Consider the following 17,768-nt stretch of genomic DNA (forward strand, 5'->3'; position numbering starts at 1 on the left):
CTAAGAGTATCCTGCCGAAGTGATGTAAAATAGTAGTTACCGGCAGGGCCTCCAAGAGCCCTGCCGGGCCCCGGTGCAGATGTTGCTGCCGGGCCCCCCAGCACGACATGTCGCATGATATCTCACAAATCACAAGCAAAATTTGCGGTGCGCATTAGTCCACAAGGCCAATGCATACATGGTGTTCCGCACAGTGTTTTTATTTTAAAACCAGACCTGTTATAAAAATTATACAAAGAATACAAGAGGTTAAAGTGTAACACTCCACCATGTCACAAAGAATGCAGTATTGTATGTACTGGTGTTTATGACTTTGAATTCACAGATACACACTAGTTATACACAAAGATAAAAGGCTGTGGCTATAGTTACACTATGTAGTGTAAATATAGCCTCAATAGTGTTGCCAGATAAGGAATTCTGCCCAAATTTTAGGAAAAGTTTATAGCTGTTGAAAACAAAAACTTGTACGGTACTGGTATCATGTTTTGGAAATTTTTTTTAGTCCTAAACAAAGATCAAAACCCTAACCTTATTCCTAACTCTAACCTTAACCCTTCCTAACTTTAATCCTAACTCTGGCAACATCTGATTGTAACCATGGCAAAAAGTGGGTAAAAATATCCACTTTGAAGATAAAAATGGCAACACTATCCGGCATGGCTGACATACATATGTAGCATTACATATGTAGGGGAGACCGGGGCACAGTGAATCACAAATGTTTATTTTTGCATTTATTCACAGTCAAATCAACAGAGAAACATCAAATTTTGTCACACGATTCCGCATGATCTAAACTATACATGACTCTAATGCAAGATCTGTTGCACTTTTACTTTTTGAAATTTTGCATTTTAAATGTAAACAAAAAATTGATTCACTGTGGACCGGTGCCGGTACACAGTGAATCACGGTTACAATCAGTTACTTTTTAAAAGTGAGACATAAATTTCTTCTTGTAAATAGGCAAAAGGAACAGATCCATGAGCTACACAGAGGCGTCGCCATGGGGTGGGGGAGGGGGAGCTATCCCCCCGATTGCAAGCTTTCCCCCCCCCCGGCATTGAAGTTTTATTTTTGATGATCTGCTCTACAGCTTCTTTTCATCAACTCCGGAGGAGTTGCACCAATGTTTCTTGGCTTATTTTTAGCTCTAGGCATATTTAGTTACAAACGTATCTAAAATAAAAAAAAACTTTTTATACACATATCACAGTATGCCAAAGTCCGGTACACAGTGAATCAAATCCGCCATTGATTCACTGAGGCATGATTCACTGTGTACTATGCCTATCCTCAAAACAAAAATGAGAAAAACGTGCTTTTCTCAAACGAGTTTAGTTTTAAGTTTTATTCCTATTTATGTCCACTTATAACTGTACTTTTCTATATAAACACTCTTGCATAAGTTTGACCATGCACAAAGATATGATTAAAACTCTTCAACATCATTTTTTTACTTTTTACTAACGAAATCGACAAATTCTATCTTGGACAAAATGCTGAACTATGCTCCGCCTGTGGTTTTGCACGTGAAACGAAAGCTTTACTGTGGTCACGCAACAGTGATTACAGAGAAAATTTAATATATACTTTTTACGTTTGATCGGATGATTCACTGTGTACCGTGATTCACTGTACCCCGGCCTCCCCTACTGTACAATATCATTTCTGACCTTAAAATCAGCAGAGACTAGGAGACCAAACTTGGATGAATGCATTGGTATTGTTCATGACACTAAGAAATATATATATATATTTTTTTTTTTATTATCTTTATCCTGCATTGCGGGAAAGCGGACTTGAGCGCTATGCATCGGTGTACGCCTTCCGACGTACACCTGACCCATGCTGCAGCCGACTGCAATGTCTGTTTCCGGTTGTCTACTCTATTTATGACTTAAATTTGGTACTACCCATTACTCGAAATCGATCACTGGGTAGAGGCAATTATCGTAAAGTTTCTTGCCCAGAGAAACAACAGCAAGTGCGGGTGGCTGGAGTCGAACACGCAGGCTCTCGACTGCGAGCCCAACGCGCTAACCACTCGGCCACTCCTGCCGACATATATACATATACCAACTTCATTTCAGGATCAATAGGCTGCTTCTTATTTTTACTCCTTTAGTTTTCTTTGCTTGTTTGAGTGAAACTGCATTCAAGCACGATTGAGGGTCACTTTCTCTTCATTTCTACAGCAAGCAGTCAGTAGAAAACAAAGTTGAATATATTTCTATTTTCAAGTCCTATCAATGTAAATGTACCTACATCTATCATTATATACTATGTATCGATACCTTTACAAATACTCTGCATAACTACAGAATGGCTGTTTTGAGTCAATATTGACACTGTTCCTGAAATTCAAGAGTAAGATTGGATTGGCCTGGCTGGAGAAGACTGCTAAGAAATACTTAGTGAAAACAAATGAAAAGGAAAACTTAAGATATATAAAAAAATACTTGTTTATATACTAAGCATATTTTAGAAAATCAACACCTTTCTGCAATGCTGGAAAAAGTAAGTTGCATTGCAATTAGGACACTTCTGATTCTGTCTAGAGTTAAAAGAAACTGTACTTCAACAGAAGTAAAGATCTATGATTTTTTACTCAAAAAATCACACTTTCACTAATCTTTTAACTTTTTTTCGATTTTTGTTAAACTGCTATGACATTTGGCCCTGCTACAAGGACAAAATTATTTTCCAGCACTGCCTCCATGAAACTTGCTTGCATTCTTCCAATATAGCAAAATCATTCAAGTCCTAAAAATTCAAAAATACCGAATTACATCATACTGTCTCAGGCTATATTAGAGAAGTTCAGTATAATTATTATCCAAAAAAAAAACACTTGAGCATTTTTGTACTGAAAAAGTTACAGTAACTACTTCTTGCTAAGCAATTCTAACAATATTTCAATACCGGTACGTTTTACTATTTTCTGAACTCTTAGAATATCACACTAAACAAGATTATCTACAACTAAAATTGTACCAGTTCAACATGATTACACATAACTGTCACTGCTTGCTTGTGTCATAAATTGACAAGATGTCAGAAAAATGCATGGAATACCTTCTGTGTAATGACTGTAACCTAACCTGATCAATCAATTGCTTATTAAAACATACCGTACACACCCAAATATTCACATTAAAACACCACTGAAATTAAAACATTGAAATAAACTGAAATATTCATTCACACTGCAATGTATGTGTTTTCTGTAGTTTTTTAAAAAATAATGCCCATGATGGGCCCAATCGAAATACGAAACTAACATAAAAAATGATATTTCATGCAAAATTGACCTTGGCATGCAAATTTAAACATTTTGTCAGGCCCCCCTGAAAGTAAAAAATTGAAAATTCTGTAGTCATAAAAAAGAGCATACCCATGAGGGGGGCCCAATCAAAATACGAAACTAATATAATATAATATGAAGTAAAAATCAATATTTTATGCAAAATTGACCTGAGCACGCAAATTCAAACATTTTGTCGGGCCCCTTAAACTCAACAAATTGAAAATTCTGTAGTTTTAAAAAAGGGCATACCCATGAGGGGGCCCAATCAAAATATGAAACTAGGCTACCGGTAATATAAAAAACAATATTTTATGCAAAATCAACCTGAGTACGCAAATTTAAACATTTTGTCGGGCCCCTTGAATTCAACAAATTAAAAATTCTGTAGTTTTGAAAAAGGGCATACTCATGAGGGGGGCCCAATCGAAACACGAAACTAATATAAAAAACAATATTTTATGCAAAATCGACCTGAGCATGCAAATTTAAACATTTTGTCGGGCCCTTTGAACTAAAAAATTGAAAATTCTGTAGTTTTGAAAAAGAGCATAACCATGAGGGGGGGCCCAATTAAAATATGAAACTACCGTTAATATAAAAAACAATATTTTATGCAAAATCAACCTGAGCATGCAAATTTAAACATTTTGTCGGGCCCTTTGAACTCAAAAAATTGAAAATTCTGTAATTTTGAAAAAGGGCATACCCATGAGGGGGCCCAATCGAAACACAAAACTAATATAAAAAACAACATTTTATGCAAAATCAACCTGAGCTCGCAAATTTAAACATTTTGTCGGGCCCCTTGAACCCAAAAAATTAAAAATTTTGTAGTTTTGAAAAAGGGCATCTATAGGCTACCCATGAGGGGGCCCAATCGAAATACGAAACTAACATAAAAACAATATTTTATGCAAAATCGACCTGAGCACGCAAATTTAAACATTTTGTCGGGCCTCTTAAACCCAAAAAATTGAAAATTCTGTAATTTTAAAAAAGAGCATACCCATGAGGGGGCCCAATCGACATACAGAACTAATATAAAAAACATATTTTATGCAAAATCGTTGAAATCAACTTTAACGCGTGAATTTAGACATTTTGTCGGGCCCCCTTGAACTCACCGGGCCCCGGTGCAATGCACCGGTTGTCCCCCCCTCTTGTGGGCCCTGGTTACCGGTACCCAATTTAGGGTGGGTCGAAATTTGGACTTTTTCTCCGATTTCATTGCTACAAACTTTTTTTCTTGCGAATAGTCATAAAACGACATTCCTGAAAGTTTGAGCTTAATCGGACATCGTCTTCATTTCTAAAAATTGCGATTTATAAAGGTACAGCAGAATTCGCCTATAACGGCTTCGTTTATAACGTCAATTCGCCTATTACGTCACATTTTGCTCGGTCCCGGCAGAATTCCTATCTTTTACGTACATTGTAGTTCGGCTACAACAGCATCGCCTATAACGTCAATTCGCATGTAACAGCACCCTTTATTGGTCCCCAGACGTCTTTTATTCGTTTATAACGTCACTTTAAGTCATCACCTTCACCACGAACGGTCAGTCTTTTAATCCAGTTAGTGCTGCTGCTTGCAAAATGTATTCCCTTTATTTTTCTACGTCGTTCGCAGCAGGGACTTTAATTAACTTGTTTCCCGCGTGAAAAACTATCACGTGTAAAAAGCAGCTCGAACAACTCAAAGCAACAGTTGTAGCCTACGTGCAGGACTGTATAAACTAATAGCAGTAAAACTAATTGATTAGAGCAAATCTTACATTATTAGCCTAAGCAAAAGCTGAACGCTATGTGGTAGAGAAATCCGTGTCAAAACCGAAACAGCTGAAGATCAATGCTTTTTTTGCTAATAAACAATGAACTTCTCTAGTCTCTACTACTGTATGTAACGAGCTGTATTGCGCAAATTTCCTGTACCTTTCGCTGTAGGTTATTTTTTTTTAAACAATTTCTTTGTTTATTGTATTTTCTGCGTGACTTTTGTCAGTTTGCTGGTACACAGTAAACCTGACTGGATTATACACCTTTTTCTTTAATCAAAAGACAGTTTTGGAATACTGTAGTTTGCGGTAGTTCGTCTATAACAGGGGTGGGCAAACTTTTTATCTCGAGGGCCGCATTCAGAATCTGAATTTGTTCGAGGGCCGCAGTATAGTATAATTAAGATTATAAGCCAAAACGTCAAATCTAAAATAGTCAAAACACAAGCTTTTATTTCTTTTTAAAGTGACGAAAGAAACGGAGATTTTATATACAGTACATGTATTACATAAAAGATATAAAAAAGGTTGTCTCGTTTATTTGAATACAACCCACATCAAGATAACACTTTGCCAGACGCACTTTGAGCGAATTAAACAGAATACATCTGTGAGCGAATTAACATAATCAGAAAAACTGAAACGAAAAAGAAAGTCTCATGATTCTACAGGCCGAAGTCAGAAATTTCGCTTGTGACATAGCCTAACCAGCTGTTTTTTGACACTAATATTAGCCATCCATTCATGCAAGATCACAATGTGGCTGGGGAAACAAACTACTACAATGCGACAAAAAGACTATAATTTATCTCTATCAAGATGAAATATACGAAGTAAAAGTTTAATTAAGTCATTGTAGAATTAAAATTTTCCAGCAATTTTAGGATTATTTTATTATATATTTGCTTCAGGCTTTCGCGGGCCGCACAGAAAGTAGTCACGGGCCGCATGCGGCCCGTAGTTTGCCCACCTCTGGTCTATAACGTCAATTCGGCTATAACGTCAGTTTTTGCAATCCCTTAGAGGTGCCGTTATAGGCGAATTCTACTGTAGGCCTATCTGAAGCGATTTGTTCGAGGCTTGAAAATGCATTGTTTTTAATAGGAAGTTGTTTTCACGAGATTTGAAAACGTCATAACTTACTTAGTTCTTATTGTAAAAAGATGATTTATGCGTCAACAGATTCAATACAATTAGGAGAATCCAATTCATTGTGTACTGACTCCGAAAAATGATGACGTCGTTAAACAGTAATTTGCAAATAGCGATAAAACTGATAATCCTACATGCTTCATCTCTAAGTTATTTGATAATGAATTGATGTACTTTCCAAACATAATGCTGGTACTTGATGACGTCACCTACAATGAAACTGTTAAGATAGAATCAAGAACAGGTGGCAAGATTTTTGTTCGTGTAGAACAGTGCAGGGGCGGATCCAGAGGGGGGCGATCGCCCCCCTAAAACCCAAGAAAGTAGCTTTATTGTTCATTTATATGTATACGATTTGGAAAACAACATGTCGAAAGCAATGCTGAATAAGTCTTTCGCCATGTTCAAAGATTAGGTTAGGCTAGGGTAGGCTATAATAATAACATAGTATAAGGCTATTATTTCATCGTAGAGTCTAATTACCGAACGAAATTACTAAAATTTAAAAAGTTACTAAACTTTTTGCCGGCACTGTAGAGCCATCCCCGTGTAGAGCATAGCCAGAAATCCCTTAGCCTAGATAAGTTGGTTGACGGAGCAGATTTTTGCAACTTTGACGGTCAGACGTGGAACTAAAACCATTGGTTTTAGTTCCATGTCTGACCGTCAAAGTTGCAAAAACCTGCTCCGTCAACCAACCTAGCCTATCTGGAAATTCTACCTTGAAATTGCATCTAGAAACAGCAAAGCTCAATTTTTTTTCAATGAGACTTTAGCATCTTGACACCTAACATCATTGCTACCACGAAATTGCTCAAGTAGGCTACGACCCGATAGCATTGACAAAAGTCATTTGGTGGAATCTGCTCTATGTTCAGAGATCCAACTATGGAAGGAGAAGTGGGAAAATAAAACTGTTCTGGCGACTGCTGCAGTCTTACCGATGACTGCAGAAGAAGCTTTACAACCGTGTGATAAAAATGTGTACACAATCGTACACTCTCTTCTAAAAATACTATTAACCTTGCCAGTCAGCGTAGCATCAGCCGAAAGAAGCTGTTCATTTCTTCGGTCGTTGAAAACTTGGCTAAGGAACAACATCGGCGAGGAAAGACTGAATGGATTGGCCTTACTATACCAGCATCGGGACATTTTAATTGACACAGACTCCGTGATAAATCGATTTGCCAACAGTAGAAACCGCAAACTTGACTTTGTGTTATAGTCAAAGGTACGACACCTGTTAGTAGGCTATTACCCGTACCAGCAAAGTAGCTTTTATTTTATTTGTGAAGTCCAGAAATAGTTGTTTCTGTTATTGTTAGTCTCTTTTTTTGTCTGGTGCAGCGACCGTGCATGACACGTTTTAAGGAGGACTAGGCCAATATCTTTTGGTCGTCATTAAGTTATGTTTAGCTGCCATTCTATTGTACAAATTGTAGTGTTTCGCTGGTCCAAAATAAAAATTTACAATCGATACCTAGCCTATAGTGGCGATTCTACAGGGGGTGGAGCATAACCCAGTGTTTTGACCTGGCCCCCACTTTTGTTGCTCATTATATGTTGAATGTATGCATAACCTTTCCTCATTGCTTTTTGTAACAATTCAAAACTTGTCAGAGGAATAAAACCTCGAAGTTATACAGTAAGTCTATAACCTCAATGTTTGCATCAATATTGGGAAGACAGAATTAGGCTACCTGTTATTATCTTTCCGAGGTCAATTTTTAAATTGCCTTGAAACAATCAAGAGTGAAACCTTCAGTCTCAACTACAAATGCGGCTAGGTTGCTCAGGCTTCAACTTGACATGACAAGGACATATCAGCTCTTCATCCCTCCCTTTGTTAAACAACAGCATTGTTGAAGGTTTTTTAAGTTATAGAATTTCAATTTCTCATAATTTGTGTTCGAAATGCTCTCGGAACTCATCAAATTCAACCTAAATTTTCTAGGGGAGACCCCCGTCGTTGTTTGTGCCGGGCTGATCACTTGCCTGAATATCAATGACATCGCCCCCCCTAACGTTAATACCTGGATCCGCCCCTGCCACAGTGTTGTTTAGAAACCTGGAAATCAGTATTTACTGTAACTGCTGTCAGTCCAATATCAGGAACAGCTGAAGATATTACAAATGCTCTCATGGACTGTATCAAAAAATATAATAGGGTGCATTGTGTCAAAGCAGTTGCGTGTGATTCCGTGAATGTAAACACTGGATTTAAATCAGGTGTGATAACTGGACTGAAACAACGCCTTGGTCATCGTGTGAGTTGGTTTATATGCATGTTGCACAGTTGCAGCCAATGAGTTACCCCTTCGACACGTCTTCGCTACATTAGATGGACCTAACAGTGGTGACACACCATTTAAAGAGCCAATAGGGAAGCTTCTAAGTAGAGTTGAATTTGAAGAAGTCAAGCCTTTATTTGTGCCTGTGAAGATGGGGCCAGGAAATCGTTTGCTACCGGAGCACATAGTAAAAGATCTATCGACTGATCAAAGATACTGTATCTGTACGAGATTACCAATGTCATTAGGAATGACTATGTTTCATCTAAACTGACGTACGCAAAGATTGGTCCGTTAAATCATTCGTGGTGGCTAACTTTCGCTTCACGTTGCTACAAACTATACATCAGTGATCACAAATTGCCAAGTAACATTGCAGAAAACTTGAAAATAATTGTTGCGCATATAGTCATTCAATATGCTCCATGTTGGTTCAATATAAAATGTGAACCATTGTACAAAGACGGACCAAAGCATATCCTTAAATCATTGCAGTGCTGTTCACTTTTGCCTGATAAAATTCGAGACATTGCGTTGAAATATGTTAAAAAGAATGCCTATTTTGCACACCCGGAAAGGCAGTGTGGAACAAATCTTTGAAGAGCAATATTGTTGTTTAAAATCAAGCGAATCATAACTAATTGATAACGATCCATATCTATCACAAACACGCAATATTTTCCAGAAGCCATCATACTGAAATGTAATTTAATAATGTATATGACGTCATCAAGTACCAGCATGATGTTTATGTTTGGAAAGTACATCAATTCATTATCAAATAACTTAGAGATGAAGCATGTAGGATTATCAGTTTTATCGCTATTTGCAAATTACTGTTTAACGACGTCATCATTTTTCGGAGTCAGTACACAATGAATTGGATTCTCCTAATTGTATTGAATCTGTTGACGCATTAATCATCTTTTTACAATAAGAACTAAGTAAGTTATGACGTTTTCAAATCTCGTGAAAACAACTTCCTATTAAAAACAATGCATTTTCAAGCCTCGAAAAAATCGCTTCAGGTACCTTTATAAATCGCGATTTTTAGAAATGAAAACGATGTCCGATCAAGCTCAAACTTTCAGGAATGTCGTTTTATGACTATTCGCAAAAAAAAAGTTTGTAGCAATGAAATCGATGAAAAAGTCCAAATTTCGACCCACCCTATTACCCATGTATTGTACAGTATATACATAAACTGGGAGGAACAAGGCCAGAGAAGAAGCTTTCTGTGACACTTGTTACCACTGACTTTCCAATAATTTTGTCACTAATTACAAGGCTAAACGTTATGAAGTAGGCTATCCTTGCGGACTTGTCCAGTACCAAAGTTTAAACCCGAATCGCACAGGCTTGCCTCTGATGAACTGCTTCATGAAGTGACGGCCATAATAAAGTTCTATTGCTTCTTCAAGTGAGTTGTTTTTGGACATAGGCTGGGTTAGTTGTTGAAAAAAATCTCTTCAGCATCTTTTACGAAAGTACAGACAGCAACTTTTTTTTTATACGGTTTAGGCCTATAATGGTTTTGACTGAGTGCAACTACAGTATAATAATTGAAAGTAGGCCACCCTACTAGCCAATAAGAATGTAGGCTAATAACGTTTGAATAATGCTAAAATGATGCGCAAATTTCAAAAAGGAAGTCTTGCATGATCAGTAGATTTATAGCCTACGTGAATTTTCACTGTTTCAGGTAGCCTATTTGTGGTATGCAGGTTGCTGCAGCAGATAAGGTTTATTAACTAATCAGAAGGCAAGATTTATATCAGCTGATTGCAGTCATGCACTTTAGAAAGTAAAATAAATCAACGTTTCAACGTAGCCGGAGTTGCCAAGAGGGTTTAATCGTTTCTACGGAATAATCGTTTCGATGGCGTGGGTTCGATTCCCACTGCTGCTTTTACTCTTTTTTTCTTCTGTAAATATCACATACAGCAAGAATCAGCTCTCTGGCTGAGTGCTAGAAGGCTCACACAATGACTGCAGTCAGCTGGTTCATAGAGAAAATTCTCCTATGTTCAAAGCGTCACGGTTTAAAACACTCCGTCTGTTTTAGCGACCTACTGATTATTAATACGCGTACAGGCTAACGCTCATGTTACTTTCCAGCGTATGATATATCATAGGCAGCGAAACTAACGGTTATTAGGATTGCACATGATGATAGAATGAAAATGTCACTCATACATCAAAATGTTGTTTACAGACTGTAGTAACAGCACATCACTAAAAATTCCAAAATTTTACGCTGATTTTTGAAAATACAAATACACTTTATTCACTCCTAAAAAGTCTGAAATAGTTTTTTGCTCTAGACTAGAGGTTTTTGCTAAAAAGGTAGATACACGATCAAAAAGCGAGGAATGTAAAACAGCTATTTATCGAAAACGAACAAGGCTATTTGGCAATAAACAACACAGTCTATCCTAATTTTAATTTTGTTAAACACAAAAAGCTATAGGGTACATTAAAACTGCCTATAAGTATATAGCCTAACTAGGAGGGGCACGGGGCAGTGTCCCTCGTTGAAACCCTTCTGGCTGCGACTAGGCTTCGCATTGCCACAACCCGTTCCTTGTTTGTGACACTGATGGCGAGACAAGCGGAACAATTCGAGGTAAAGCTGGAGGCGTCATACAACACTAAAGCATACAAACACTTCAACTATACAGTATTCACAACTGTAAAGAATACAACGCTGCACACAAGAAGAGTAGTTCCCAACCTTTCGGAAGTCCATAACGAATTGGTGAATCGGCGGGATGCAATGATCCTAGGAAATAGAAATCAAATGCAAGCAATAAAATTAATATATTTACAAGCATGAAATTTTGCTCAAGCTTCGAGGGTTCCTAAAGATCGATATTTTCTTAAAAAGGCGTTTATGACCAAAAAGTCGGATACCACGATCTCAGAGCGATCTTAAAACAATTAAAAAGAAGGTTTAGCAACGCCAGTCATGTGATAGTCGAAACAGTTTTACGATTGCTGGAATCGTTCATTACGAGTTCCTTGTTGTCCATTCTCTTTTCTGACCACTGGGCTCGGTTTGTCTGCTGAGTGTGACCACTGAGAGTGCGAAAGGCATCTTGTAATGCAGAGCATGAGTTGTTTGTACTGTAGTTGACAACCAATAGTCAAGCATGTTTCACTTCACTCTTGGCAATCAGAAGGTTCGTACAATGCTAAATTATTTCTTGGACAAAAACTTTTAAGGGCAGCAGATGCATCTTCAGTCGATACTCGGGTCAATTCTTTCTGGTTTGCGATGGGCAGGTAATTAAAATTTGACATCATTACTGAACAAACTTTCTGCACAACAGCGACGTTAGAGTAATCCAAGAGCATAGACCATTTTATCCAGGTAATGCGAGACTTGCGAATCGTGGTATAAGGATTGGTCAAAATTGTTCTTTTAATCTGTTTGTAATAATAATTATTTAACCTTTGTCGAAGCAGTTCTAACTTTTTTGCCCCATTTTCAGTTGCCAATCTTATTTGCCTCTCTCGTGCTTTCTGGAATCGTTGTAGAATTGTTCGAGCGCTGCCGTTCATTGGATATGAAAGATTCCCCTGCAAGATATAGAACAGTGGTTCTTAAACTTTTTGAGACACGCCTCCCTTTTCCAATTGTAACAAAATTCGCGTCCCACCTCGTTTCAAAATCAAAAAACATTACGCAGAAGCAGAACAGCAATTCGTTTCCAGGTAAGTTGCATTAATGCAAAGGATGTAACTGTTTTTTGGATACTAAACGTTTAATTTGATGATTAGTAGCAGAAAATGCACATCTCAGATCGACTTCACAGTCAAGTTTGTGTCTAGATTTTGTCTTTATGTTCATGGGAGTAAAAAAACCATTTCCGCACAAGTGGATGAAATTGGAAGAAGTTTGCGTATAGCCACATCACCCACACTCTTGTAAATGTCTGTACATATTTCACCCAGAACTCAGTTAGTGGCATTGCTTTAAAGTCGTTCCTTTCAGTAGAATTTCATTTTAGCTCCAAGAATAATTCGTCTTGTAAATTGTCGTTGGGGTTTCTTCTCCCGAGTTACCATGTGAGCAATTCCGAAAGACGCTTCTACAACTTCCGCCGACGACGATTGGCGAAAGCACTCGCTACTTGCAATCTTATTTTTTTTAAAGAGTCTTTCATGCATTGGAAAAAAGCTAAATGTTTATTCTGATGGTCAAGGTGTTTTTTTATTCGAGATGACGCTGCGAACGAGTTGGTCTCAAAGCGTCGTTGCTCAAATTTTGAAAACATATGACGCATTGTGGTACAACTTGGTCATTTACTATAGCATCTATAAAGTCAAAATTCAGATAATCTTTGTCATACCTTCTCTTTTTCCCCCACTTATTTTATTTTAATAAAGTTGATTAATTAAAAATTAACCTAATCAAATCAATGCTAAATTAAAAAAAAGTTTACCCATGGTACTGTTGTAGAGTTGGGGATACTGCTGCACTTCTAGCCGCTGTCACTTGTCAGTCAGTCGTTGCCATTATTAATACAATTAATAATCTTAAAAAAACTGGAACAACTAGTTGAGCTCAGCTGTTTTTTATTTCTGACCATCACAGCAAAAAACAATACACGTCAACATAGCAAAGGTCGAGAAAAAGATAGAAGAGACAAAACGCGAACGTTAAAACGTGCTTGTGACCAAAGTAAGTTATTAAGTTGAAGGATTTGGCACGGTCGCAACACCTTCAGAAAAATTTAAGATAGAAAGGGAAAAAAAAGAAAATGTTACAAAAAAAAATAGCCCATATAGCTTTAGCTGATATTTTCAAGAATTGTATAAATAAACATTTGCTATGAAAATCGGCCATGGTGCGTTATCAAGAGTGCTGATGGTCGTGAGAGGAACACATCTTGATGCGTTTAGCTCATAGCGAAAAAGAGCAAGGCAGGCAAAGAAAACCCCACAAAGAAATCCTACCACGGGCAAAGTCATTTCAAGCGCAACGCACCAGGCCTTGCACGACTCACAAAATAGTTACAACTTGACGACGCAAAACAATGACAAAAAATAAATTAACAAACAAGCAAAAACAACATCATTATCTTGCGGAAATCCAATTATACCCATGAAAGTTATGTCAAGCATGCTTTGATATAATAAAGTTACGTCGGTAAGGCGATAATTATAAGACTCCAGCCAGCTAAACTCGTCACCTTTACGCCGATCCAACGTCAGCAAACGTTGAATCAATGCAAAAATGACAGGCCCCGCTAGCCGGAATGTAGTAGTGGCATGCCACAGAAATATGAGCAATTGGGTTACCGTATGTGTTACGCGTTAAATAAAAAAGTAATGCAAGTCGGCATATTACGTTGAAAAAAGTAGCAGACAAACAGACAACTAGAATGGCGAACTAATAAATAGCAGGTCAAAAAGTGGCTCATTATTGGCGCATCCGTGGTAGACTGGTAGTTTTGTTTTGTTTGTTTTTCATATCTTTATCCTGCATTGCGGAAAAGTGGACTTGAGCGCTATGCATCGGTGTAGACCCACGCTGCAGGCGACGGCAATGTCTGTTTCCGGTTGTCTACTCTACTTATGACTTCAATTTGGTACTACCCATTACTCGAAATCGATCACTGGGTAGAGGCAATTATCGCAAAGTTTCTTTCCCAGAGAAACAACAGCAAGTGCGGGTGGCTAGAGTCGAACATGTAGGCTCTCGACTGTGAAGTTTCAAAAACTTTAACAGAAGGCAATTAAATAGGCCTACATTGCAATTCGTTTAACATGTCATGTTTGACATTTCGTAATCAGTGATTTTGCACTAACTGGTGATTGGCCCATCAAGTGCCATCGCAATGCGCACCTTTGGGTTAGATAAAGTAGACTTTTGATGCCTAATTTTGAAAATATTTGAAACTCGTATGCGATTGTGAAGAAGACTTCTAGAATTTAGATAGCCTGTGTATTAATGATATATTGATAGATTAAAATCACTAAAACCATATATATAATAGCCTAGTAGGCCCTAGATCAGTGGTTCCCAACCTTTTTGATCTTGCGGCACCCTATCAAAGAGATAAATAGTTCGCGGCACCCTGGCAAAACTGGATCAATTTTATGAGGTTTCTGTATTTCAAATAACTGTATGAAATAACACAGAATGAGTTGTACAGTAGCCTATAGCGTGCGTAAATAAATGTATTTATTCAAAAGTTAGTGTGAAATTTGGGCTTGACTTCTTGCACAAAGTCCCTTAATATCTGGGGGCACATTCGATAAAGCCACCCGCATTTCTTCCTCGATATAAGCAGTGGTTCTAGTTTATTAGTTTTTATGTTCGTTAATGCGGAAAATCCACTCTCACATAATAGTCAGGTTCGTTATGTAATTTCGTTCAAAATTTTTGGAGATTAGCAAACCTATACATTTTCGGAAAGCTTTGACCATGCGGAATCCGAAAAGCGTTGATTACATTTGCAGAGACGTTCCCATGGCCGCCATTTTGGATTTTCAAAATGGCCGCCGCAAAATATATATTTTGATGTATCTCGGCTCCAAATAAACTTAGAAACTTTATCAAACATGCTAATTCTATGTTTTAAGGGTCAAGAAATCCATTAGAAGCATACTTAGATACCTAGCTTAACCACTTTGCAATTATCCCCCATATTGGTTTTCAAAATGGCCACCGAAATTATGTTTCGTTACATTACTACTTATATACAGTGTTACGTCGTATTTGTCCGCCTACAAAAAAGTATTTGTCCGTAATTAAGTATAAAAAATGAAAATGATGAAATAAAAAAGTATTTAATCGTATTTGTTGTCCGCCTACTGGAAAGGCACCACACATGGAACAATCACTGCAGTGTATCAGAAAGCACATGTTCCAGGAAAACTAGTCGCTCCAAAGCTCAAACCTATTGCAGGTAAGAACTTATCAATCCTCCTATATCATGTGCCCATTAAGCCATGTGCCAAGCCAAAACCATAACTTGGCAACAGAGGGCGGAGGTTTGAGGCCAACACAACAGGTGTTGCTCAGTCATATTAATTGACCCAGTTAGGGTGGGTCACAGCATCTACTTTGTTCAGAGCAAGAGAAAATGATGAACAAAGCAAGGTCCCCGGATGGGCAGGATACAAGTCACTCATCTCATCTTGCCAACCACCCACTCACGTTGGTGCACTGCCCCTGCTACCTGAAGTTGCTCACGAGTGGCCTACTATGCTGACTGCTATTCTACAAGTATCCCAGTTAAAGACGTTAGTCCTTGGTTAAAGGTATCCAACTGTGATAACCTTCGGCATGGCCCTCTACGAAAAGGCAGTGCAGTTGCTAGACGCACGGGTCGACCTGAAAAAAGAAATTGTTTCCAGACTGGGTGAGCTGAATGCTGTGATGTCTGCATGAAGAGCTCTCGGAACTTCCATGGAGAACTCTGGGATTGATGATGCCTGGATCGAAGCCGATGTGTATGGATCTGCGACCACAAGACAAATTCTCAAGTGTGCGCACTACAAGAGAATTCTTCGTGCGCACATCCACACTTACATAACTTTGTCTGAACTGGCCTTGGATCAGTTTTTCACAGAGAAGCCACATCTGAAGATTATCTGCTCAAGATCGGCAGATAAGGTCCAGAAGGCATGTACATCGTCATCTGATAACAGAAACATTAATCCTGAATGCATCTCGACTGCTCATGACAATCTGGAACGAATCCTCATAGATGAAGATGTGATGCAGCAATCGAAAGCATGGGAAACGGAGAAGTCCTCTAATGCGATGTGCAAGTCAATGATTAACTATGTTTACCGTGTGGAAACGATCTTATTCTTTGTCGAGGCATCCCAGAATGCAGATCTCAATCTCCATTTGCAAGCTGGTGAAGACCTGAATGAGCCGTAGATCGGATAAAGTACAAACGCCTTTGGCCACAGTATATTGCAGATAAGCATGACCTGAAGATCAACCAACCAGAGACTTGGTGTGAACTTCAAGAAGGCAATGTGTCTGTTACCAAGGGTGAGATCCCATTTGTGTCCATTGGTGCAAATCGTGCATACGAGCAGTTCAACAAGATGATGAAAGTCCACTTTGGACTAGTTGGCATTTCTAACAACACGAATGCCTGGCAACGGTTTTTCCTGGTTGCACCAAACATATCACGCCTCTCAGAAAAGTTCAAAGAACAGTTTGGAGACACTTGTTTCAAAAAAAGTCACCCTGAAGTACAACCAGGCATTGTCAGGAAAGAGCATGAAACTGTTGACAAGATAAAAGCTACCATACTGAGTCACGGAAGTCCATTCGTAGTTGAAGGTGATGAGTTGTATAACTTCATCACACACGCATGTGTTACACAAGAAAATGTCAAACAGATCCTGACCGTCGATGAGCAAGGGCAACAGCTCTACAAAGAGTAGCCTATGTTGCAGAACGCATTAATGGTGATGTCAGCTTATGGGCACCAGTTAAGAAGCAGAACAACCCCATGTACAATTGTACTGTTGTACATGTCAAGAAACAAAAAGAAAACAGTCAAGGTTCGTGACCAGTCGGTTGATCTGAAAGAAACAAAAGATCTCTACGGGCGCTTCAGGGTCCTATCCAGATCAATCCGGGACATTGACCAGAAGAACGCTATCGGTAACTATGAGTTCACCCTCACACCGAGAGCACTATTTGCTCCAGATGGATCAGTTCTACCATGACTGATAAATCAAAGCTTATCCATTGCATGCAGGATCTGGTTGAAACTGAGAGTTGACACTGCTAATACAGAACTGTTACCATCGGCATCGCACATGAGTCAGAAAATTGCCATTGTCAATAGCATGGTGGTCGTCCAGAAGACTGCAAAGAATACGTGGCCATCACGACAGTCAAAGATCTTAGCCAAAACTTCAATGACAAGCTCATCACGTTGACAGCAGAGTTTGACGAGATTATTCTGGTGTTCGACACGTACAAATCTAACTCTTTGAAACAGAAAACTAGAGCAAGATGACGAAAAGACAAAGATGCCGTCTAATTCCAAATCATGGATGACACCAGAACCAAGCACATACCACTGAGTAGGTTCCTGTCCCATGACCAAACGAAAGAAGATTTGACACAGTCTTGCTGAAGAAGTGAACGGATACAACAAGCATTATCCAAAGCTGGTGATAACTTCAGCGTCAGGCCAAACCAGAAGCAATCGGAACATCACGTTTAAAATGAACAATCGCGAAGAAGCT

General features: G+C 38.5%; 1 protein-coding gene across 5 annotated transcripts in view; it reads right to left on the minus strand.

Moving 5' to 3' along the window:
* Positions 1-9,298: 9,298 nt before the first annotated feature.
* The window catches only part of LOC145767062 (carbohydrate sulfotransferase 3-like), a 33,679-nt gene continuing 25,209 nt past the window's right edge, over positions 9,299-17,768 (minus strand). For 4 of the 5 annotated variants that reach the window (XM_082578807.1, XM_082578803.1, XM_082578806.1 and 1 more), the window contains exon 7: positions 9,299-12,113. In XM_082578807.1, the coding sequence (XP_082434933.1) occupies positions 11,694-12,113 (420 nt within the window). In that variant the 3' untranslated portion in view covers positions 9,299-11,693. The remainder of the gene's footprint in view (positions 12,114-17,768) is intronic. The other variant, XM_082578804.1, reaches the window with a different exon arrangement.

The sequence above is a fragment of the Aplidium turbinatum genome, chromosome 3, assembly GCF_918807975.1.
Source record: "Aplidium turbinatum chromosome 3, kaAplTurb1.1, whole genome shotgun sequence".
In the NCBI taxonomy this organism is placed as follows: Eukaryota; Metazoa; Chordata; class Ascidiacea; order Aplousobranchia; family Polyclinidae; genus Aplidium; species Aplidium turbinatum.